At 41.7% G+C, this 26,751-nt stretch overlaps 1 protein-coding gene across 2 annotated transcripts in view; it reads left to right on the forward strand.

Annotated features, from left to right (window-relative positions):
- The window catches only part of dnah5 (dynein, axonemal, heavy chain 5), a 390,322-nt gene that overhangs the window by 244,538 nt on the left and 119,033 nt on the right, over positions 1-26,751 (forward strand). For both annotated transcript variants that reach the window (XM_039736932.1, XM_039736933.1), the window contains exons 43-47: positions 8,126-8,367; positions 12,639-12,815; positions 19,520-19,724; positions 19,895-20,037; positions 25,805-25,939. In XM_039736932.1, the coding sequence (XP_039592866.1) occupies positions 8,126-8,367; positions 12,639-12,815; positions 19,520-19,724; positions 19,895-20,037; positions 25,805-25,939 (902 nt within the window). The remainder of the gene's footprint in view (positions 1-8,125; positions 8,368-12,638; positions 12,816-19,519; positions 19,725-19,894; positions 20,038-25,804; positions 25,940-26,751) is intronic.

Genomic DNA, 26,751 nt, shown 5'->3' on the forward strand with positions numbered 1-26,751 from the left:
CTGGAGCTTTAGCGCTGGAATTGCACATCGGTATTCAAAAGCCACAGTAAAAGCAGCAGGGAAAGGGAATCTCTGCTAAGCCTCCTTATGAATTTTGCATTTTCTTTCATTAAAACATGATGATAAGTTGGCCTACTTTTAATCAATAATTCAATTTATTTGGTAATAAAATTCAGTTTTAATTAAATTTATTCTTAATTAACATACTTCTTCTTCTGATCACAGCATGCCATACTATAATTATAAACATCTTCTGAAAAATGGAACGCGACAGACACTAAAATTAGAAAGAGTTTTTTATTTTGGGAAACTCTTCTTGGGCAAGCGTTTCCCACCACGGCCACAGTACAAAGCACTAAAGCACTCCGTATGCAGCACTCTTTCATACTTTGTCTTCTTCCTCTCTCTCTCTCTGCTACTGTTCACTGCCTCCACCACTCCTTCTTACAAGCTTCCTCCACCTTCCTTCCTTTCATCTACCACACAGAAGTTCTTCCGGAAAGCATTTCTGGGTGAGGCGGAAGCCCCATGAAGTAGAGCTCCCCTTTGGCGGCACCCACAGGACCCAAGAAAGCTGAGTCAAAGAATAACTCCCAATATGCCCTGTGGGAATCTGGGGGCACTGCTGCAACCCAGGTGGTCTGCCATCTAGTGTTCTGGAAGATGCAGTGCCCTAAAGAAGCTGCTTTACCCCATCCTTCCACCTCATAGGCGTCACTTACAATGCACGCAAAGTGCAGAAATCCTGAAATGAACAATTAAAAACAAGAATTAGCAATCTGGAAACAGTATTTTAAGAGGGACCCAAATTGGGCCATCACAGGGTACCCTCAGCCCAAAACACAGACGCAAGTACGTGCTTTCTCAGGACTGTCTGGCCATTACAGACAATTTATACCAAATTTTGCCATTCATGCTGTCCATTGAACTGATCTGTAGATGGTCATAAAATCACAGCGTTGTCAGGATGGTCGTCTGTGAAAAAGCTTTAATGAACTTGAAAAACATGGAGAACATGCAGACTCCACACCGATGGCAAGTAGCTGCGGAATCTGAGCCCATCACACTGGCAAAAAATAGAAAATTAGGAATGGAGGCAAAAGTGGACGGACTTGTACAGCACGTAATTATTATTCCTTTTTTTTTGTTGTTGTTTTCCTTTAGATTTTGCACCCAAATTCTATTTGAAAACTCAGAACCTTTCGCTTTGTTGTGTGCCCTGCAGCCACACGCAGTCATCATTAGGGCTGCACTTTAACAAGCTCTCTTTGCAGTTTCTTCATTTCAAGGCTTTGAAAGAAGTCTGGTGATGAAGTTCTGAAGCTTCCTTTGAAGTTTTAAATGCTCCAGGCATTCATGCTAAAAATAAATACATAAAAGTAGAATCCAAATTATGGACGTCGCGTCTGGCAGCAAACACGAGAGGAAAAATTTATATCTACAGTTGTGGGCTATAGACTGGATTCGGACAAATATTGGATTTAAAGTAGTTATGTATATCAATCTACTCTGCTGCGTTTGGCACTTCCTAGGTAGTGACAGGGAAATGGCACTGGTTTTCAAATTTAATTTAATCAAACAAATGAAACTAACACAGCGAATACAAAAGTAGAGCAATTGATGAAACTTGACATTCATCTCTCAGCCGAGAAAGAGCATGTTTTATATTGCTGTCCGCTGTATCTAGTCTCGTGATGGGATGTCACACTAGCATCAATTATCATTTTATAATGGATAAATAAAATCTGAAAGATAATGAAAGAATGCAAAATATTGAAATAACTGTGTATTGTGACAGATTGGGGGCGCTGTCGTCCCCTTGAACCCTCAGACCAGACACCAGACACCAGATAAAAGTCCAATAATTTGACTTTGTATTATAATACAGTGCACAAAGCACCCTCCACTCCACAATACTCAATAAAGAATTGATAATATACAAATAACAATTCCTCTAATCCACCCAGCAGCTCAGTCACCCGTCCTCCCAACTCGGCTCAGTCTGCTGGGGTTTCCCATTGTCCTTTTATACTTCTTGACTCAGAAGTGTTTCTGTCCCTCAGTCCATGTTACTTTATAACACTTCCGGGTCGGGTTAAAACTCCTTTTCTTCATCCCGGAAGTACATAATTTCCTCTGTCCCTGTGACAGGAAGCACTTCCGGGTTATAAGGAAAATAAAAGTCTCTGAGCCTCCCTGCAACATCCCCTGGCGGCCCCCATGGTGTCCAGCAGGGCTGTGAAGGAAAACTCCAATGTCCATGATGCCCTGCTGGAATTCGGGGTACCTCCATATTGCCGGGAGGGCTCCATCTGGCGGCGTGGGGGTATTGGCCGGGATGAATGGCCGGCCATATCCCACAGTATACACACTATATATAGAGTATTATAGTATTATCCAATTAGAAAAAGGGGGCGATTAGGGGGCTAAGATGACTAAGCCATGGTGCAATTAGGCAATTATATATTGTGAAATAAGGCGCTATATAGGCGCCCGACCCGACACAGATTCAAACTGAGGCAGGTGTCAAATCCAAAAGACTTTTAATTTTTCTTCTCCTGTGGGGCACATCTTCCCCGTGAACCCCACAGCAATCTCGTCCTCTTCCTCCCGTTTCTGGCCCTGAGTGGTGGTTGCTGGCCCTTTTTATAGCCCACCCGGAAGTGTTCCAGGTGATTGATCACCTGCATCTGATTGCACCTCCAGGCGGGACTGCAGAGTTGTCCAAGCTGGGCTGTAGAATCCATGCAGCACCCCCTGGCGGCCAACCCAGCTCCCAACCGGTCTATTGAGGACTCCATCTCCCATGGAGCCCTGCAGGAGGTTAAGGCATCACTGCCGGCCAGGGAGGCTGCCACCAAGCGTCCCAGGGGAGGTATTGAGTTGCCCATGATTGCTCCCCCAGAACATATGCAGCAGGCGCATCCCAGCTGGGCATGGAACCCAGCCGCCTGCCACAATATATATATTGTGACAATGTTGGCACTGTACCAGCGCTTGACCCGACATGGGAGGCACATTTATAAAAACAAATTGCTTTTATTTTTCTTCACCTCGTGGGAAACGCCTTCCTCGTTTCCCACAGGCACATGACACAGTCCAATAAGCACTATCAATCACAATCCCAATACTTCTCTTTAACGTCTCCTCCACTCTTCTCCGGCAAGCTTAGTCCCTCTCCTCCCGACTCTGGCTCTCGGAGTGGTGGCTGCTGGTTCCTTTTATAGCCCACCTGGAAGTGCTCCAGGTGTTTGATGACCTATTTCCAGCTGCACTTCCGGGTGTGGCAGAAGAACCGCCCACACGGGCTCAGGAACCACTGCAGCACCCCCTGGCAGAAATCCCGGATCCCAACAGAGTTGTAGAGAACTCCATCTCCCATGGAGCACTGTGGGAATCTGAGGCATCACTGCCACCCAGGGGAGCTGCCATCTAGCGTCCTGGTAGAGGTACTGTTCTGACCATACTTGCTCCCCTAGTCCATACAGTGAAGAGTCGTCCCAGCCAGACAAGGACCCCAGCCATCTGTGAGAAAATAAAAAAATATATGTATATATGATAAAGTATCTTCCAAATAATATAAAGAGTACACGACACGTGTTTCACCCTTATTTGGGCTTGTGAAGTTGTTTTATCTTGGTAGAGTAATATATTTCGCTCTACTTTCCCCTATCATATTATTAATATGTAGCCATAGAATGCCTAATCTCACAGACTTACAACTGTTTATAAGGTATTATTGTATATAACGTATCCCCCCCTTCCCTTCTATGTCTATAACCTCAGGCAATTAGATGTAGTAAAAAGACAAGCAGGAGTTAAGTCACACATAAAATAATGTATTATTGATAATATTCATAAATAATAACAAAATGCAAAGTACATTTGAATATTGGCAATCATACAACCTGATTAAATTGTGATGTGTAGTTTCAGGTGGCGCACAGACTTGTAGTTACTTAACTCTTTTAGGGCTAATTTTTTTTTTGTTTCTTATCTCCCAGGGCTGAATATTTTTCCAAAAACTAACTGTAAGAGCCATTTTCCTAGTTCTATAAAATGTATGAATATTTACTAGATGATAATGCATAAAATATGGGAGGTTCCTAAAACCCCCGTAAATAGAATTGAGTTGGTATTTTCCTGTCATCTCTTAACAGTTTTTGAGTAAACAATGTTCTTTAGTAAGTGTTTTGCCTTACCTTGTGTAAGGTATAGAGGCATACGGTTTTTTAACCGTGTCCTTGAAAGAATTCGCTTTATGCTCGCGTTCGTGCTTATGCACGGTGAGCTTGGCGCATATCTAAGTGCCAACGGCCTAAGGGTCTTTTGAGTGTGAAGTAACTCGTAAATTAAAAGATCTAAGTTTTGAACCGTATGTTTAAAGCATACAGAAGAAGAAGTAAATAACCTTTAAGTACAGAAGTAACCAAAGCTTCATAAGAAAAACTAAGTTTATAGAAGATACATTTTTCCCTTTTTTTGCCTTTATCCTTTGTGTGTAACTATTTTTCTTTTTATTCTTGTATGGATTATTTGCCTTTAACTTTCACTAAATATTTTTAAAACGAACTTTTGGACTGAGATTTCTTTGACACGCGTCTTACCCGTGCCTGACTTCACCTTACGCAAAGCGGCAACACTACATTTTTTAAAAAAGAACACAAAGCAATTGTTTAACATATCAAATCAACATAAAATATTTACTTTTGACAAATGTTACTGTCTTGCATGTTGTATGAGCCTGCATAGTCTATGATTTCACATACATATCACATACATTTTACACCTAGCAGTCCTTCAAAGTCTGATCTCGCTCAAAGCAGCCAATTTCAGTCATTGCCACATTGCACTGCTCACAATACGTGTTGCTTTGGTGCCTACTTTTCAATTGTCTGTTGCTGCACTTTCTCACATATATTGTTAGTGTGTACTGTAGAGAGACCAATCACCCTTTGGCCATCGTGCCATTCCACTGCCACCAAGTTTTCTGCCCGCATGAAAACCGTTTTGTCACCTCTTTTCATCTTCTGAAACTTTATGAACTTTATGCATGGCATTATAGCCTGGCTCACCCCATGGGATTTGCTTCTGTTTATTACAGAAGTGAATAAAAAACTTTGCAGCAGCACGTACCTATCACCATGCTGCATAACCTGTCCAAAGACACCAGGGGACAAAGCACGTTTGGACCAATGCTCCCTGAAGTTATATCACCAGTTCTGTCCCATCTCTATTTGTAATACCACATCACGCTTCATCTCGTCTTTTGTTGATCAGCTGATGCCGGCTTCTTACTCTCTTGCTCGATCTCCTGATCACTGTCAATAAAATCCGATTCTGAAAAATCAGAGTCAGACTCCGCGATAATGCGCAAAATATTGTCTGCCGAGTGTTTTCTTTTCTGCACTCGCTTCGCTCCCTCATCACATGTGGATGCCATCTTGCCATTGTTTACATTTCGCAACTCACGCACATGCAAGGATTAGTTGCCGAGTCAACGAGTCTAACATTCCTCCAAGCACAGAGGGAATGCCTGTGACGTGACAGTGAGATTTGTCGCCATTAACAGCCGATTATTGCCCTCTATCCCTGGATGTCGACTTTTGTCGACATGTGCCCTCAACCCCTCCTGTCGACAAAAGTCGACATCCGCCCTAAAAGAGTTAAAATGTCTCTAGTTAAGGCATCATTGGTGCTCAGCTTTCTTCAGAACAGACCTCAAGCCTGTCTCAATATGGCTGCTGAGCTGTGCTCTTCATTGTGCTTTTCTTATCAGTTCATGGTGTGATGGTCTTCATCACAGGTTAGCAAGAGTTGCTTCTTTCAGATGTTAGTAAGAGAGAGAGAATGTGGTTGAGCAAGCAAATTTATAGGTTTTTCTGTCCAACCCCTACAGCCAATAGGACATCGTGGTACTTAAAGGCCTCTGAGACAAGCCAATTCCAAACAGCCATATCTCAGACCAATGGGGGGAAATAGTACATCTTAACACCTGCAAACCCCCCAAGACCATATGTTAAACTAACTTGGCTTTATGTGGGGGATGAGAAAAAGACTTTATCAAAGAAACACTCGCCAAACTGGTTTAAGACACATCTCCCAAATTGTAAAATTACAAACAGACTTAGTCGTAAAGGGGGGGCAAACACGAATGCCTCTCACCAAAGTAACACTAAATTACATTGCTTTGCCTAAATTATAAATAAAGACATACAAAACATTTATCAAGTTATATGCAAAATCTTACATCACAACAGAAGTGTACACACACATCTATGATTTGATTCTTGTAACTGAGAGGACGTGACGGATGTTTGCCATCTGGCCGACCCACCACAAGTGTTACCTGCTACGTAACCACCCAAATAATCAGATTGTGATTCAGAACTAAGAATGTAATACTCCAATCTTCACGCTGCCAACAACAACATGTATTTCTATAGCACATTTATCATACAAATAATGTAGCTCAAAGTGCTTTAACATGATTAACATAATTAACATAGAATTAGAGTAAGGTCCGATGGCCAGGGAGGACAAAAAAAACTCCAGACGGCTGGAGAGAAAAAATAAAATCTGCAGGGGGTCTGAGGCCACGAGACCACCCAGTCCCCTCTGGGCATTCTACCTAACATAAATGATCAGTCCTCTTTGTATTTAGGGTTCTCATGGAAGGACTTGATGATGACGGTCATGCAGACTTCTGGCTTTTAATCCATCAATGTCGGAACATCACGGCGCTTTGATTAGGTGGTGCTGGTGCAGGTCGCCACCACAGAAAACCAAGAAAACAGCAGAAGAGAGAGTAGGGGTTAATAAATAAGTGAATAAATAAGTGAACCAGCCGCCGTGGTGCAGTGTCCCTGTAAGGGAATTCAAAAGTGCGTACACCAGATGAGAAACACGTGTATGTATGCTGTATCATTGATATACTGTGTATATCTAATTGCCTAATTGCACCACAGCCTAGTCAGCCCCCTAATCATCCCCTGTCTCTAATTGGCTCTCTCACCTCTTTACCACCTAACAGCTCATGTATGGTGAGCAGACTGGCACAAAAATGGGTGCCATCGCATTATCCAGGTGGGTGCTGCACATTAGTGGTGGCTGAAGTGGCTCCGCACTCACTGAAGTGCTTTGAGTTGTGAGAAAATCACTATATACTGTACATGTAAGAATAAATTATTATCATTATTAACATAAACATTTATATTCCTAGTAAGAGTACAATAGCAAGAGTACTTGTTCATGTCTTTCTCCTGTTTTTTCCTGCTTGTTTCTAATTTAATTTAATTGAAAACCCTGACTTTTAGATATTCATTAATGTTTGATATGAGTCTGTGTCCTGTGTTCTTAATGTGATTTCCACACAATGTCCATCTTCGTTTCGATTGCGATCACTTACTTTTACCTTCTCTTCCTTCCTTAGCAATTATGTGTCTTGCTTGCATGGTCTTAATGAATTATATATATAGGTAAATCACTGCAATGACGGAAATTACATCCACAAACACATGTATCTGGGCTCCGATTGACGCTACTAACGCCCTCGGTTGTTTGTTTACAATCGCGCAAGCGGATACACGTGACCGCATCCGTTTCGTAATGCAAGATGTTGATCATAAATCAAAACCAAAAATTTCATTTTAAACTTCTCGATTAATTTATTATAAATCTTATTAATAAAATTAACAACTAAAACACTTTTTTGAATAAATTCTTTATTTAATTTAAAGTACCGGCATGCAAAGTTACTTCTTCATCTGAAAGATGGCTCTGTGGTTTCGTCATTATTTACTTCCGTATTCATCGGCAAAACCGGCATTGCGCTGGAAATCTTGAATCTGAAACGATACTCGTTGTATAAACCGACCCCCAAACTCCAAGCCAAAAATCTAGGACAAAATTCTCGGCTTATATAACGGGATCTACGGTAATTAATTTACTAATTAATACATTAATTAATTATTGGTACACAGCACTATGAGTTCAGGTTTAATTGCTAAATCTCAATTGTCCATAGCTATGACTTTCATGTTCTTAGGTGAAGGCAAATGTAAAAATAATGCCGCTGTTTCTATTTTTTAAATTTGTATTATTTGCTTGCCTTTGTTTTTCCCAGGAGAGCACATCTGGATTGTGTTGGATGGGCCTGTGGACGCCATCTGGATTGAAAATTTAAACTCCGTATTGGATGACAATAAGACGCTCACTTTGGCAAATGGGGATCGAATTCCCATGGCACCCAACTGCAAGATTATCTTTGAGCCACACAACATTGACAACGCGTCTCCGGCTACGGTGTCTCGAAACGGCATGGTCTTTATGAGTTCATCTGTGCTACACTGGAGCCCGATTCTTGAAGTAAGTTTAAGGAATAGCATAGCCATGTCTTAACCATTGTTATGAACCAAAAGTCACAAAAATGCTTAAAAATGTCCCACTAGAGGGGGATATACCATCAAACCCTGGACAGATTTAGGGCAAACGTGAAATTGATATTAAGTGAAAGGGTTATTTTTACAGAAACGCTTTTAGTTCTTGCCAGGGTTTGTTTCCTGCCTTGCGCCCTGTGTTGGCTGGGATTGGCTCCAGCGGACCCCCGTGACCCTGTAGTTAGGATATAGCGGGTTGGATAATGGATGGATGGATGCTTTTAGTTACAAAAGAAAGCCCAGTGCAGCACAAAAGGCATTACTTGAAACAATAAAGGCAATTCATTGTGAACAAAGTCCAAATACAAATTCGAGCGTATTCGAATGAACAACCAGGAACTGTGGGAAATCCGTTGCCTTTATAGTACTGATGGCGGTCCCAGGCAGTGATGATCAGTTGGTCCTGCCTCTTTGAGAAAATTAAAGCACAAAGACCGGAATAAAGGCTTAGAGACAAAAGTGAAACAACAACACCAATTTATTTCATGTGTAGGCCATAATCACACAAGGAATGCCTTCACTGGCTTTAACAGGCCTTGTTTTTGACAAAAATCTATGACTCCCTGAGAAGACAAAAGGATTTGAACCCCGGCTGAAATACAAGAGCCATCAGCTGAAAAGTCTTTAAAACTGTCACTTGTTAATGTAATCATTCATTTGTCAATGGGACATTTTTCTCATCTTGTTAAGGAATGTTTCTTTTTTGGATACTTCATTTATGGCATTAATATCGGCAAATGGGAAACACATGACACTCCAGCTTTCTCTAGTCTTTTCATGTACAGTATACATTTTTATTTACAACCAATAATTCAAATTTACTATTTGTAAAATTTTTTTATTTATTGTTTTAAAGGGTGGCACGGTGGCACAATGGGTAGTGCTGCTGCCTCGCAGTTAGGATACCTGGGTTTGCTTCCCGGGTCCTCCCTACGTGGAGTTTGCATGTTCTCCCCGTTTCTGCGTGGGTTTCCTCCCACAGTCCAAAGACATGCAGGTTAGGTGCACTGGCGATCCTAAATTGTTCCTAGTGTGTGCTTGGTGTGTGTGTGTGTGCGCCCTTTGGTGTTTCCTGCCTTGCGCCCTGTGTTGGCTGGGATTGGCTCCGGCACACCCCCGTGACCCTGTGGTTAGGATATAGTGGGTTGGATAATGGATGGATATTTGAAAGATTTAGATTTTTTTCACATTGTTCCGTGCTACCATCTTTGTTTTGGTAAAAATGCATGTAGGGTGCGTATATGGATAGTGACATCACACAGCCACGTGTATGCTGTAAATTATTCATTCATGCACAAAGAAGACCCGGCAGCATCATAAACTGTAAGGTGGAGTGTGTCTGCATTACACATACGTGAAAAAAACATTTATAACCTCAGGCAGTTAGGTGTAGTAAAAGACAAGCAGGAGTTAGGTTACAATTTAAACAATGCATTATTGATAGTATTAATAAATAATAACAATATGCAAAGTACATTTGAATATTGGCAACCATACAACCTGATAAATGTTGATGTGTAGTTTTTGCCGGCACACAGACTTGTTAGTTACTTAAAATGTCTCTAGTTAAGGCATCATTTGTGGTCAGCTTTCTTCAGAACAGGCCGCATGATCTGTCTCAATATGGCTGCCGAGCTGTGCTCTCCATTGTGTTGCCTTTGTCGGTTCATGGTGTGAGATGCTCCTTCATCAGATGTTAGTAAGAGAGAGAGAGTGAGGTTAACCAAGAAAATTTTATAGATGTTCTGTCCAACCCCTACAGCCAATAGGGCGTCATGGTACTTAAAGGCTACTGATATAAGCCAGGTCCAAACAGCCATACTTCAGGGTGATAGAACCATCTTAACATCTGCCCCCAAACCAGGTGTTAAGGTAAAGCTTGGCAGTTAGGCAGCCTGGCTTTCCTGTGGGGGTTGAAGGGAGAGACTTTAGCAGAGAAACACTGGTCAAACTGGTTTCCCCCAAATCCTGTCATAAAATAAAAAGAGACTCAGTCCTGGTGGGAGGGGAGGGGTTCTTAAACCATCAAACCAATTGCTCTTATTATCAATAATGGAACACTAATATTACATTTGCTTTGCCTAAGTTACAAACAAAGACTTAGTTATATTCAAAATCTCACATCACAACAATTACATAATCAGAAAGCTTTTAACATGATTGGTTAGACCCAATCGCTCACGGGACATGACAGATGTCGATACCTTCAATAATCAGTTGGCCTCGTCCCCTAGGTGGATTGATAGTCCCGTCAGTTTAGGAGTATGTGACTTCTTTAAATGTGCTTACAACCCTGAGATTGTGCACCTTTATTCTGTTCCCATGGTTTGTTAGACAATGGTGTCTATTTTTTATAATCCATCTGGGTACATCAACAGGAAACGTAGTCGAAGCCTGGGGTCCCCAACTCCGGTCCTGGAGGACCGCAGTGGCTGCAGGGTTTTCATTCTAATTTCATTTCTTAATTAATGAACTGTTTCTGCTGCTAATTAACTTCTTTTGAATTAATTTTAGTTGACTTGTTTGTTTGGTGGACCTGAGCAGATCAACATTCCTGAGACCGTCTTCTTTCTTTATTTTCAGTTATTGTATGATGGTCACAGTTTACTGCTCCTCTTTTGGCTCATTTTGCATCTCATTGTTGTTTGGCTGCTAATTAAGGATAACGAAACAATTAAGGGGTCTGGGTCTTCAAGAGCAAGTCAAATAAAATGAATTCAAAAGAAGTTAAATAGCAGCAAAAACAGGTCACTAATTAAAAGAAGGGTTAGAATGAAAACCTGCAGCCACTGCGGTCCTCCAGGACCGGAGTTGGGGACCCCTGCTCTAAGCATTACAATACAACTATGATTATACCTTGATTATAGCCTTTTCTCTCAAGCTTTTAGAAGTCAAGCAAAATGACCCCTTTTATTGGCTAACTAAAAAGATTACAATACGCAAGCTGTTGAGGCAACTCAGGCTCCTTCTTCAGGCAAGCTTTGATCATTACATTACAAACATTACTTCTCACCTGAAGAATGGTGGGCGCCCTGCCTGGGATTTGTTCCTACCTTGCGCACTGTGCTGGCTGGGATTGGCTCCAGCAGACCCTCGTGACCCTGTGTTAGGATATAGCAGGTTGGAAAATGACTGAAATAAAAAAATGCAATATCTTAATAGCTCAGAAGATACAAATATGAAAGTTGACCACAAACCCAGCAGATAATAAAGTTTGGCTTCTTTTAACAATTACCTGGTCACCTGCTAGGTCCAGTTTGAACCAGGGGTGCAAATTCAACTCCTACACACCCCAATGGGGCTTAGTCTCAACTCCAGTGGCCTTCCTCAGGCTTTGCAGTGGGTCCAGGTGGTCTACCACAAGAGGACTCATATAGTTCCGGACCAGCCTCTTAAAGGTCTTCCTCTCCTCTAACTGAGACATAAGTGCCATTGGTGTGTATGTAGTCATTAGGTGAAGAGGCGCCTGCCGTCTTTGGGACAGGAACAATGCAGAACGCTTTCCTTAGCAGTGGCACTTTCCGAAGCCTTAGGGACAGACTGAACAGGTGACAGAGGACCCCATGAAGTTTGCCATCACTGAGGACTGACTCCATCTGGCCCCACAACTTTTCCTGTGTGTAGCTCCTTTCTTGGTCTTCAGTCCACACTGATGGTCAGAGGTGTAATGCGATTGTATAGGGTGGTCCAGTTCTAATTATGCAACTTTTAATGCAATGTAGGAAAACAATGGAAGACAAAAGAATTGTTTGAAATATCTTGTAATAAACGAAAGTGGACTTACATTGAATTAATTCACTGGTTTTCCATGTAATGCCCCACTTGTCCTCCATTCAGTTTTGAATTCTCTATGTAATAAACTTAATAAGTTATAGCATAATGAAAATTGCATAATTAGATCTAGACCACCCTGTAGATGCATTACAATAATTTTACTTGTGGAACCAATTCTTTTCAATGTAAAATCAAAATGTTTCAAATTCAAATAGATTTTGTCTTTGTCATTAAAATGTCAAATTTAAATCCCGATCCCAGTTTACAGCTCTAGCTCTAGTGTTTCATCATTCTGTCTGATGTCTCGCTGCACATTTTGTGTCTGAGGATACCTCATGCAAATCCAAATAGCAGCAGAAGCAGCGGCCGCGGAGGTTGGTGTATTTCCTTCCTAACGTTGGATTTTTAAAATTTGTTTTTTTTCAGGGTTGGCTGAAGAAGCGTTCTCCGCAGGAAAGTGAAACTCTGCGGCAGCTCTACTCTTCATCTTTCGCCGACATCTACCGCTTCAGCGTGCAGTCGCTGGAGTACAAGATGGAAATGCTGGAGGCCTTTGTGATCATGCAGAGCGTTAACATGCTTCAGGGACTCATCCCCCCCAAGGTAAAAAGAAAAAGAAAAATGAATGAAAAGTGCTTTGATAAGTTGTGCCTGCTTTACCTGGCAGGTGGCTCTGTCCCTAATTAAGTTCTCCTAATGCCTGCTGCTTCACAGAAATCACATTTCAGCATTTTGAAACAAAAAAAATAAAAACAGAATGAGAATTTCACAGCCTTTTCTGCTGTTTTGAAAATGAACAGAAGAAGGATTGTTATTTAACATCCTGTACTTACCACCCTTGACTGTAAGATCTGAATCATTTACCCAGGGCATTGTTTCACACTTCTAGCCCGCCCTGAGTTTGAATCCCGTGCCCGTTCACTGTCTCTGCAGAGTTTGCATGCTCTCCCCATGTCCAGTACAATCAAATGTATTTGCTTAGCAGATGCTTTTATCCAATGTGACTGTAATAGAATGGACGCTTGGTGGCACTATTGCCCACCTTTTCCCCACCAGACAGGCGCTGTGGACACAGGCTAAAAGCACTAGGAAGACTTTTAATCTTTTTTCTTCTTCTTTAATAGTGCCTCCAAAGCACCACAGGCACAATAAACATAACAGTTGTGACAGATAGGGGGCAGTATCGCTCCCTTGAACCCCTGTCCATGACTCCAGACACCAGGTAAAAGTCCAAACGATGACTTTATTTAAATGCCACAGTGCACAAAGCACCCTCTCCTCCACTATACTCATAAATCAACAACAATAATAATAATACCAACTCTCAGACACGTTGCCACCCTTCCACCCAGCTTAGCTCGCCGTCTGGGAGCTCCCACAGTCCTTTTATTCTCCCTGACCCAGAAGTGTTGTCAATCCACAGTCCATGTGATTCAATATCACTTCCGGGTCAGGTACAAGTCCTTCTTCTTCACCCCGGAAGCATGTCGCTCTTCCTTTGACGCACTTCCAGGTTAGAGTGCACAAAGAAGTCTTCGGTCCTCCCTGCAGCTCCCTCTTGCGGCCCCTGTGATACCCAGCAGGGCAGAGGATAAAAACTACAAAGACCATGACTCCCTCCTGGTCTTAGGGGCACCTCCATACTGCAGGGAGGGCTCCATCTGGCGGCCTGGGGGTATCGGCCGGGATGACAAGCCGGCCAAATACCACACAGTAAAGTCATTTTAGTTCCTAATTTCTCCTCCACACCTCCCAGCAAGCTCTGTCCTACTACCTCCCGACTCCGACTCGCTTGCTGCATCTCCAACAGTCCTTTATATAGTCCTTGACCCGGAAGTGCTTCTGTCCATCCGCCCATAGACATATATAGATAGACGCCGCATTCACTGTGTTGCCCAGTTGACACGATACGTCAGCATGTCCGCCATATTGCGAGTGGCAAAAGTGGCATTTAAACTAACACGGGTAGATGTGGAAACCGGGTTTTCTGATGGAAAAACAATAACGTTTTAAACAGTATCGTTTACATACAACAGATTTTGGCGAAATGTTTACATGCAATTATTTATATCCATTTATACACTAATAATGACAATTGTTAAATAATAATAATAATAATAATAATAAATTATTATTATTAAATAATTCCTCCCATATAAGTAACAGTTCTCAGACTGCCTTCTTTCATCTCCGAAACATTTCTAGACGTCGTCCCGTTCTTACGCAACACAGTACTGAAGTATCGGTTAATGCCCGAGTCACCTCACGTACAGATTACTGTAATGCTATTCTATTTGGCATCCCACAAAAACGTATCCATAAATACAACTTCTTCAAAATTCTGCTGCCAGGATAATAACCTGCTGTTCTAAATCCACTGAACATATCACACCGATTCTCTCTTAACTTCACTGGCTCTCTGTTCACTACAGAATACAATCCACAATCCCGCTCTGAACATTTAAAGCTCCCCACAACCTCACTGATCTCCTCCAGACTGACACTCATCTCACTCACTCAGATCCTCATCTGCAGCTCGACTTTCTGTACCGCACATCAGACTCTGTGCTATGGGAGCTCGAGCGTCTCTCCTGGTGCTCCTCAACTCGGGAATTCTCTTCCCTCGCATATTCGCCAGCTTGATTCAATAACGCATTTTAAAACTGCCCTCAAAACTTCTCTTTTCAAACTGGCATACCAATTGTGAATTTTGCACAGTTACTGCCAGTTATCTTTGTTTGTTTGCTAATTATTGATTTTGATTTATCATTCTCTTGTTTTAATTTTACTAATGTTGTTTAATTTCATTGTAAGGTGACCTTGAGTGCTAAGATTATAAAATGGGATTTTCTAATGGCCAAATATAACCAAAACAATTGTTCAGCCTTAGCTGTGAAATAGAATCCCCCGGGATCTGGTGTGGACCGTACAGCGGTTTGTATAATCCCAAGCAGCACATGCGTGAGGCATCTTTATCCACTACTTCACTCCACAGCAGTGCCACCTGCAATATGGCGGCGTTGACGTACGATGCTGCTGGTCATGCGGCGTCTAGTAATTCTATGTCTAAGCTTCCACCCACGTGACTTGCTCGCACTTCCGGGTCAGATGGAGAATTGACTTTTTCCTTCAGCTCGGAAGTACTTCAGGGCTCCCATCCTCGTGACTTAAGAGTACTTCCGGGCTATGAATGAGGCATGGCTCCTCCGGACCTCTCACGGCCCAACGGGGCTGAGAAGCCGCACCAAGTCCCAGGATGCCCTGCGGGAATCCAGGGCACTGTTAAAATACAGGGGAGCTGTTTTGGGGGAGGCAGTGTCCTGGAAAAGCTGCCTTTCCCCCATCCTTCCATCTCAGGGGCATCCCGGCTGGGATGAGCTGCCTACCGTCCACCACACGACTTACAAGGTAGGTCAACATAATCAAGTAGACATCGGTCTGGGGGATTGTTTGGGAACAAGCGTGGCAGGACAAGGTGACAAAATTGATCATCACCCAAAGGAAAAGTTGATCTTTGATGGCTCACAAAACTTAAAAGAGATTCTCATTTAAGAATCAACGTTGTCACAGAAGTGCCTTAGGAGGAATTGGATAAAAAGGAGACATGGGATACAAGTGGAGGGTAAAACAAGTCAAAAATGAGAATTTGGTATATTTTGTGAGATCTCTTTCTAGTCGTGTTTCGATCTCTTTCAAGACTCCATATTTTTATGTATTATTTAACAAATTTCCCTCACGGATGTCCAAGGTGACTTACAACATCTGATTTATGATTGGTTACATTTCTCTTGCTTTGCTAACTGGAGCACTGGTAGGTGAAGTGACTTGCCAATGGTGTCATGCATTGGTGTCAGAAGTGGGATCTGAACTCACAACATTAGGGTTTGAAGCCCAAAGTCTTACCCACAATGCTTCCTATGTCTGCCGTTTATTCCAGATATAAATTAGAGCAACTAATAACATTACTCAGAAGCAGCGACATCAGAGTAAAGTGTTTTTTTTACTACCGTTCATATATTTCACCAAATATTACCGAGCACACGGTGCAATACTTTTAAAATTGCATGAAAACTGTCAAGACACTCCTTGGAAGATCTGAGCCCATCGCGTGACTTTGCTGAGATCTCTAAGGTATTGTTTTCCGCAGGAGACAAAAGACAATGTCTCTCTTTTGTTTCTTTCTGATATCATTGTTTCCAAGAAAAAAACAAAAAGATATTATGGAGATCTCTCTTTTGATTTTTCATTCCTATGGGCACAAGTGAGCATAGTGAGTTACAATTCTTTAGTTACAAGAACCTATCAAAGCCGGTATTGAAGAACAAACGGAAAAGTCGTCAAATATGAGGGAGTACGTAGTTCTGATGGAGAGGAGCAGCTAGGAGCTACATATTTGATACCATGGAGAAGGTGGCATCACCACATGCCATTCATCAGCAGATCTGAGTGGTCGAGAAGGAGCAGGACACAGTATGTGCCAACGCGGGTTGAAGCCTGTCTAGATTTAGTATTTTGTAATAATCAGGGTAGAATTATGGATTTCGAGGTGATTGAACCACTAGGGTCAAGTGACCATAATGTAATACAATTCTCAGTATTTTGCAAGAGTGCGGATGCAAAGACTAAAATTGTTAAGTTGAACTTTGGTTGGGCAAATTTTGAGCAGATGTGGCCAAGTCTAAGGAGGGTAGACTGGGATAAGCGTTAAAGTGCGGAGACAGTCGAGGAGCAGTGAAACAGGTTTAGAGATGTTTTACATGTCATGCAGGGAAGGTACATACCTACATTTGGAATTAATAGGAAATTGAGAAAAACTCCACAGTGGGTTAGTAAAGGTTTAAAAAAAAAAAGCTGCAAAGGGAAAACCAGACGTATAAGGCATACAAGACTAATAACTGCAAAGTGAATGGTAGAACGTATGAGACCATGTGGGCAACCGTTAAGAAGGATATCAGGGAGGCTAAAAGACAGTTGGAGAGGAAAACAGCAGATTACGTGAAAGGCGACCCCAAGAGATTCTTTCAGTATTTTAGTAGTAAAAGAACAGTCAAGGACGAGGTGAAGTGTATCAGGAATAGTAAAGAAAAATTAAAAGATATGGACAATGAAATAGCGGATGCTCTAAACGTACATTTTTCTGAGGTCTTCCAAGTGAGCATGTGGATAACCTCTGAGTGGTAACAGGGACTACTAAGGAGGTACTGAGGGATTTGGAAATTGTAGAGCGAGAAGAGCTGCTGAGATTAAATAAGCTGAAATCAAACAAATCACCAGGACCAGACAATACTTACCCTCGAGTTCTTAAGGAGGCTAGTGAGTGCAGATATAAACCCTTGATACATATTTTTAGGAAGTCACTGAGCACTGGAGAGATTCCAAAGGACTGGAAAATGGCAAATAGCACCCCATTATACAAAAAGGGTGACTGGGCAGATCCAAGCAACTGTAGGCCAGTAAGCTTAACATGCATCACAGAAAAAATAATGGAAGGAATTATTAAGGATAAGATTGAGCAACACATGGCAAGGACAGGAGTTATTCTGAACAGTCAACGTGGGCTCAGAAGAGGGAGGTCGTGTTTTACTAACATGTTGGAATTCTATGAGGAGGCAACAAAAGGATACGATCAGAGTGGAGCAGATGATATTATTGATCTGGACTTTCAGAAGGTATCTAATAAGGTGCCATATGAGAGGGTGGGCTTCAAAATAAAAGAAGTGGCAGTTCAGGGTGTGGTGTGTAGGTGAGTGCACAATTAGCTCAGATACAGGAAGAAGAGGCTGATGGTGCGAGGAATCACATTGGAATTGGCTGATGTTAACAGTGGTGACCAGCAGGGGGCAGTGCTAAGGCCACTGCTATTTTTAATATATAGAAATGATTTAGATAGGAATTTAAGTAACAAGCTGGTAAAGTTTGCAGATGATACCAAAACAGGTGGATTGGCAGATAATTTGGAATCCGTTATATCATCACAGAAGGACTTGGACAGCATACAGGATTGGGCAGATTTGTGGATGATGAAATTTAATGTCAGTAAATGTAAAGAATTACACATAGGAAGTAAAAATGTGAGGTTTGAATACACAATGAGAGGTCTTAAAATCGAGACTACATCTCATGTGAAGGATTTAGGAGTCATAGTGGACTCAACACTATCAACTGCCAGACAGAGTGCAGAAGCCATTAAGAAGGCTAACAGAATGTCAGGTTATATAGCGCCTTGATGTGTGGAGTTCAAGTCACAGGAGGTTCTGCTCAAGCTTTATAACACACTGGTGAGGCCTCATCTGGAGTCCTTTGTGCAGTTTTGGGGCCACCAGACATAGCAGCACTAGAGAAGGTCCAGAGAGGAGCGACTCAGCTGATTCAGGGCTACAGGGGATGAGTTATGAGGGAAGATTAAAAGAGCTGAGCCTTTACAGGAGATGAAGAGGAGACCTGAGTGAAGTAATTAAAATTATGAAGGGAATTAATGCAGTGGATCGAGACGGTGACTTTAAAATGAGCTCATCGAGAACACAGGGACACAGCTGGAAACTTGTTGAGGGTGAATTTCACACAAACATTAGAAAGTTTTTCTTCACACAGAGAATGATAGACACTTGGAATAAGAGACCAAGTCGTGTGGTAGACAGCAAGACTTTAGGAACTTTCAAAACTTGACTTCATGTTATTTTAGAAGAATTCAGTGGACAGGACTGGTGAGCTTTGTTGAGCTGAATGGCCTGTGCTCATCCAGATCGTTCTAATGTTCTAAAGTGTCTCCATATACATAGGTGCAGACCCACTAACTACTCCATAGACAAGCATCAAGGTTTTGAACTTAATGTGTGCCGTTATGGGAAGCCAGTGAGGCCCCAGGATATTCCAGCTTTCTTCCCACATCCTCAAAGAGGTTTAATGTGTGTTAGGTTAACTGGCAATTTCAAACTGGGCCATCATGATCATGATTGTGAGTGTGAGCGGCATTGCAATGGTCTGGTTTGTGTCGTGTCCAGTTTTAATAAAAAGAGAGAGTCCACTGCATAATATGACATCTTTACATGATTCTTCATGTCGTCAGTTCGCACACTTCTCGATGGTCTGTGATTTTTTTGGGTGATTTTCTATGTAATAAACTTAATAAGTTATAGTGTAATGAAAATTGCATAATTAGATCTGGACCACCCTATAGAATACGGTCAGTGCATTTGTATACAGAATATTTTTAGCTGTGTCCTGTTGTTGGCTTACATAAGCGATGCTATTGCTGATGCTACCTCCTCAATAATGTCACAAAATGTTATATTTTCTGGTCAAAATAGGAACAAGGTGCAGAAATAACTCGAGACTATCTGGAGCGTCTCTATGTGTTCTCTTTAATGTGGAGTATTGGTGCCTTATTGGAGCTGGAAGACCGGAAGAAACTGGAACTGTGGCTGAGGAATCATCACAGCATCCATCTTGATCTGCCAAACATCCCACCTGGCAGTGAGGACACGATGTTTGACTACTACGTCACATCTGATGGTCAGTCTTTAAGTTCATTGTGCTCTAAACTGGTCTTGCCTTCCACATTCTTGGATAATGGATACTGGGTTAGATAGATGACTTTGAATACTGTACTGACGGGTGTCATTTTAACAAAAGCAGGTGGCACAGTCTGATATTAATCTTTTTTCTTTCAAAAACCCTTCCAGCTAAATGGGTTCATTGGAACACTCGAGTGGAAGAATATGTCTACCCACCAGACAGCACTCCTGAGTACGGCTCCATTCTTGTGCCTAACGTGGACAACGTGCGCACCGACTTCCTCATTCAAATGATTGCTAAGCAGGGCAAGGTAAGAAGAGTCTTAAATTAGATAAGTTGTGGTACATTAAAAAAAAAATATATATATATATAAAATATATATATATTATATATTCTATATAATATATATTATTTATTCTCTATAAATATATATATATATATATATATATATATATATATATATATATATATATATATATATATATATATATATATATATTGTGACAAATTTAGGGTTTGCTCGCATACTTGTACCCTCAGACCACACGTCAGACGCCAGGTAAAATTCCAAAAGATGAATATTTATTATAATAATAAGTGCACAAAGCACCTTCCACTCCCAAATACTCCAATAACCAATACACTATAAACAAATCCTCCAATCTCCCAGACGCTTAGCCACCCTGCCTCCCAACTCAGCTCCCCGTCTGGGAGCTCCCACAGTCCTTTTATATCCCCCGACCCGGAAGTGTTCCCAATCCAACAGTCCACAAGTCCTTATTCCTTCCGGGTCAGGGTAAATAGTCCTTTTCTTCAACCCGGGAGCACGTCGTTTCTTCCTGTCACGTGACCGTGACGCACTCCTGGGTCATAGGGCACATAAGAGCCAAGAGCCCCCCTACAGCGACGCCTGGTGGCCCCCAAGGTATCCAGCAGGGCTGTGTACAAATACTACATAGTCCATGATGCCCTGCTGGAACTCGGGGCATGTTCGTGCTGTCGGGAGAGCACCTCCTGGCGGCCTGGGGGTGAGACCCGGAATAAAATGCCGGCAATCCACCACAATATATATAGGTGTGGCAGAAAAGTAATGAGACTGATTTTTTATTTACCAAAGTTTTTATTTTTTTTTATTTTTTTCAAACATCAATGTTATCCCCTTCAAAGTGGTTCCCTTGGGCAGCTACACACCGATGGAGACGTTGTTCCCACTGTTGGTAGCAGCTGGAAGTCTTCAACCGGTATGGTCTTCAGCATGTCCGTTACACTCTTTTGGATGTTTACTAAAGTCCCAAAATGACGCCCTTTGAGGACATTTTTCAGTTTAGGAAAAAGGAAAAAGTCACACGGACTGAGGTCAGGTGAATAAGGGGGCTGGGGAACCACAGGAATGCGTTTTGAGGTCAAAAATTCTGTTATGGAGAGGGCAGTTTTTCGGCACCATTTTGGCACAGACCTTTCGCATGTGCAAATTTTCAATCAAAATTTGATGAACGGTAAATCTGTTCAAATTGAATTGTTCACTCAACATTCTTAATGTTAAACGACGGTCTGATCTCACAAGAGTGTTCACACGTTCGATGTTTTCATTGGTTTTCGAAGTTGAAGGCCTCCCTGAACGGTGTTCATCTTCAACGTGTTTTCTGCCTTCCAAAAATGATTTGTGCCAGCGAAAAACTCGAGCTCAGGATAAAGAATGTTCCCCATAGGCCTGTTTTAACTTTTCAAACGTCACACTTGCCGTTTAATGGCACAACGTTGCTCCAAATTCCGCCGTTCCATTTTGCGTGACGTACAACCAAAAACACAACTTCGCTAATAGCAGTCACAAAAATCACGTAGTTAACGGAAGGAGTTGAAACTCGCGCTGAGCTATGAGAGGGTACTGATACACGGGCTCTATCAAGGACAACAGCGCAGCGTTGCCAGATCGCTTGCAGTGTTGCCAGTCTCATTACTTTTTTGCCACACGTTGTATATATATAATTTCCTGTTTTCCCTATATACAATAGATAAAACAGTATGGTAGTGATGTTCTAGAAATGCAGCTACGAGCCACTAGGCTGCATGGCTTTTGTTTATCATGTAATTACTGCCAGACATAGAATGATATACTCAGAGTAGAATCAGCGAGAATGGTGGAGCTGCCGAGGTTGCTGTCCGTCTTCCTGTATTGATGCGTCAAACAATAACTGGCCTCAGACAAACAATAAGTAAAACAAATATACAGTGGTACCTCTGGTCACGACCATAATTCATTCCAAAACTCTGGATGCAACCTGATTTGGTCGCGACCCGAACGTAATTTCCCCATAAGATTACATGTAAATATGATTAATCTGTTCCAGACTGTACAAACTATATGTAAATATTTTTTTTAAGATTTTTAAGCATAAAAATAGTTAATTATACCATAAAATGCTCATTGTAATAGTAAACTAAATGTAAAAACCTTGAACAACAGAGAAAACTAACATTGCAAGAGTTCGTACAAGACCCTTACGAGCCGCTCGCTGCAACCACTTTTTTTTTTTATGAATTTTAAGCACAGGGAAAAAAATTTAAGTTTGAAAAATCCTTATTTTATACAAAAACTAAAACAAATCTTAAAGTTCTGGTGTGAAGGAAGTGAGGAGGAAGCTGGGTGGAGAGGAGGTTACAGTTTTGAGGGAGTGTCTGGCTCTACGACAGAGGGACGTTCTCCTTCAAGTGTTTCCTCTCTTGGGATTTCTTCTGTTTCAGGGGTTTCTGGTGTTTTTAGCCATTTAGCTAATAGAAATAGAGCACAAAGAGTTCACAGCGAACGAACGCACGTCTGACAGAGAACGATGTACAGGGAGGGACTGAACACGTGCGTAGTCTTTGTTAGGTCTTGTATACACAAACAAAAGAAAATGGGAGACAGAGAATGGGAAATCATTGGTGCGTACAAACCGGAAGGGAAACTGGCCACCAGTGTTTTTGTTCACCCCCAGAGCGTGCGGTTGTGAACAGATGCAAAATTGTGGCAAACTTTTTGATCGTAACCCGATTTGTACGTGTTTGGAAACACTCGGTTTGTGACCAGAGGTTCTGCTGTGTGTGTGTGTGTGTGTGTGTGCATACAGTATATATATTGTGGGGTACAGGCCGGACATAGACAGGCAGACATGTTGGTTCACCACACACGTGTTTATTTACAATACTATATATTACAAAAGTGCACAAACCCAGTGCCGCAGCACCAATCACCCCTTACAGTCCTGGCCGCACTACAATGCCTTGCACAGTCCTTCTGACCGCCTCCACTCCTCTCCTCCGAGCTCCGTCCTCTTCCACCCGACTCTTGCTGTCGACTGGAGGGAGGCGGCCCCTTTTATGTACGCCCGGATGGGCCCCTACAGGGCTGGGCTTCCAAGCCCTCTACCCGTGGCCCCCAATACAACCAGGGCGGTCGCCCCCTCACGGTCTGGAGGAGGCACAAGCCCTCCTCCGGTCCTCCTGGGCGTCCCGGCTGGGCTCCAACCCCAGCCGCCTGTGACAATATATATATATATATATATATATATATATATATATATATATATATATATATATATATATATATATATATATATATATACACAGTATATAGTCGCAAAAATGAGACATATGAGCCATGAAAAGGTTTGGACAGCCACCCGTATAATTGATTTCCTGGCTGCAAAGTCGATCAAATGAATACAGCACTGCTGTGCACAAAACCAAGTCTAAAACAGAACTAAGGGAATAGGGAAAAGGTGGAGGCTTTTAAAGAGGAAGACAGGAAGGGTAGTCAAAGGGGTCGGGCTCATGAAGGTCTTCTGCCATCGGTGCGAGCCCGGACGTGACATCACAGGGGCCAGAGCCGGCAAGGTCTGCTTCCATAGGCTCGGCCCCGGAAGTGATGTCAAGAGGATCAGTTGGGATCTCCCGTGAATGGTCTGCAGGCAAGGGAGAAAAAGAGTCAGTGCACTCTGCCACATCCCAGTATGCCTCAGAACTGCCCTTACTCAAGCCCTTTAGCTGCCTCCCATATGCACATGTGTGACAATATATATTTAGGCGCACACACACACACACAGACATATATATATATATATATATATATATTTATATATATATATATGTGTGTATTCAGTCTTTAGGGCACTTGAAGTTGGCCATACTGCTGCATCACAGTAACACCTGCCTACCGCCTTTCTTCACCACCCTAATAATTTGACAGACTGACTACTTACTATCTACCAGGTAAGGGGGGGTTTCAGCTAACAAATGACCTCATGTTCCATGTTTTATATTTCCTTATTTATTTTTGTAAAGACATTTTTGAATCTTGTGACTATTGGTGTTGTAATTTGGACGCAATTTGTAATTTCTTTGCCAACAATACTGTTTTGAGAATGACAAGTGCTTCTGCGTTTTTAGATCTTTCTGTTGGATGTTTCTGTGGTATGCTGACGTAGAATTACAAGCAGTTCAAAAGTTTCAAAGGCTTTGATTGACAATGACATGAAGTTTATGCGCAGAGTCAATATTTGCAGTATTGGCCCTTCGTTCATTTTCAAGACCCCTCTCTGCAATTCACCCTGGCATGCTGTCTGTCAGTCAACTTGTGGGCCAAGTCCTGACTGATGGCAGCCCATTGTTGCAGATTCAATGCCTGGAGTTTGTCAGAATTGGTGGGTTTTTTGTTTGTCCACCCGCCTCTTGAGGATTTGACCACAAGTTCTCAATGGAGAGTTTCCTGGCCATGGACCCCAAAATTTCGATGTTTTGTTCCCCGAGCCTCTTAGTTCTCTCTTTTGCCTTATGGCCCGGTGCTTCATCATGTTGGTCACCAAACTGTTCTTGGATGGTTCGGAGAGGTTGTTCTCAGAGGATGTTTTGGTACTGAGTTTCTGTTAATGTACATGTACAACATAACTCATTCACCAGATCTAAAAATTCTGAAACAGAAATTTGAGGGGTAGAAGGTGAATATTTATTGAGGCATGTTGATATAATGGCCAGTTTAATGAAAGAAGCAGAATATGGCTAAAAATATGTCTGAGTAAAAAGTTTTTAATAACTATCCTTACATAACCATTTTAAATATAAAATACTATAGAACACAGAGTAAGAGAAATTCAATTTCTCATTTTATAAACTGGCCCCGCCCACTAACTGAGCAGACTGTGACATTAGAACATTCGAACACTCTGGACAAGAACAGGCCATTCAGTCCAACACAGCTCGCCAGTCCTGCCAACTTAATTCTTCTAAAAAACATCAAGTCAAGTTTTGAAAGTCCCTAACGTCTTACTGTCTACCACACTACTTGGACGCTTATTCCAAGTGTCTACCATTCTTTGTGTAAAGAAAAATTTCCTAATGTTGAAAATGGAAATTTACCCTTAACAAGTTTCCAACTGTGTCCCCGTGTTCTTGATGAACTCATTTTAAAGTCACCGTCTCTATTCACTGCACTCCCTTCATAATTATAAACACTTCACTCAGGTCTCCTCTTAATCTCCTGTAAAGGCTCAGCTCTTTTAATCTTTCCTCATAACTCATCCCCTGTAGCCCTGGCATCAGCCTAGCTGCTCCTCTCTGGACCTTTTCTAGTCCTGCTATGTCCTTTTTGTAGCCTGGAGATCAAAATTGCACTCAGGACTCCAGATGAGGCCTCACCAGTGTGTTGTAAAGCTTGAGCAGAACCTCCTGTGACTTGTAGTCCACACATCAAGGCGCTATATAACCTGACATTCTGTTAGCCTTCTTAATGATTTCTGAACACTGTCTGCCACTTGATAGTTCACTATGACTCCTAAATTCTGCTCATAAGGTGGACTCTTGATTTTTCTGCCACCCATTGTGTATTCAAACCTCACATTTTTACTTCCTATATGTAATTCTTTACATTAACTGACATTAAATTTCATCTGCCCAAGCCTGTCTGCTATCCAAGTCCTTCCGTAATGATATAACGGATCCAAATTATCTGCTAATCAACCTATCTTGGCATCATCTGCAAACTTAACCAGCTTGTTGACATATCTGATGAATGATGAGTAACGCTCTTCTCTCTCTACGTCTAGGCTGTGCTGTTGATTGGTGAACAGGGTACAGCTAAGACTGTCATCATTAAAGGGTACATGTCAAAATATGACCCAGAGTCCCATATGGCCAAAAGCCTTAATTTCTCTTCGGCCACCACTCCACTGATGTTCCAGGTAAGGCTTGTTTCAGTATACACTGTTTCTATATAGCGCCTCCTACTGTATGTGGGGGCTAGTTGATTTTAGTCTTTTCTTAAATGGATCCAGCCAGGGGCATCAGACACACTTTCTAAGTTGCTACGGTGGCTTCATGTTCTTATTGCAACCAGAAGCCATGTTTCATTGTTAAGGCTTCATTTCCTTTCATTTATCTATCTATCTATCTATCTATCTATCTATCTATCTATCTATCTATCTATCTATCTATCTATCTATCTATTATATAGTGCCTCTCATGCTGTCCTATCTATCTATCTATCTATCTATCTATCTATCTATCTATCTATTATATAGTGCCTCTCATGCTATCTATCTATTATATAGTGCCTTTCATATCTATCTATCTATCTATCTATCTATCTATCTATCTATCTATCTATCTATCTATTATATAGTGCCTCTCATGCTGTCCTATCTATCTATCTATCTATTATATAGTGCCTCTCATGCTATCTATCTATTATATAGTGCCTTTCAAGTGCCTCTCATGCTATCTATATATTATATAGTGCCTTTCATATCTATCTATCTATCTATCTATCTATCTATCTATCTATCTATCTATCTATCTATCTATCTATCTATCTATCTATCTATCTATTATATAGTGCCTTTCATATCTATCTATCTATCTATCTATCTATCTATCTATCTATCTATCTATCTATCTATCTGTCAGCAACATTAATTAGCTCTGAATTCAGAAATTGAAAGAAATAAATACTTGCAGCAACTGATCTGTAAAATGTGTATTTTTTTTTTTCTTT

This window comes from Polypterus senegalus, chromosome 15 (assembly GCF_016835505.1).
Source record: "Polypterus senegalus isolate Bchr_013 chromosome 15, ASM1683550v1, whole genome shotgun sequence".
Taxonomy (NCBI): Eukaryota; Metazoa; Chordata; class Cladistia; order Polypteriformes; family Polypteridae; genus Polypterus; species Polypterus senegalus.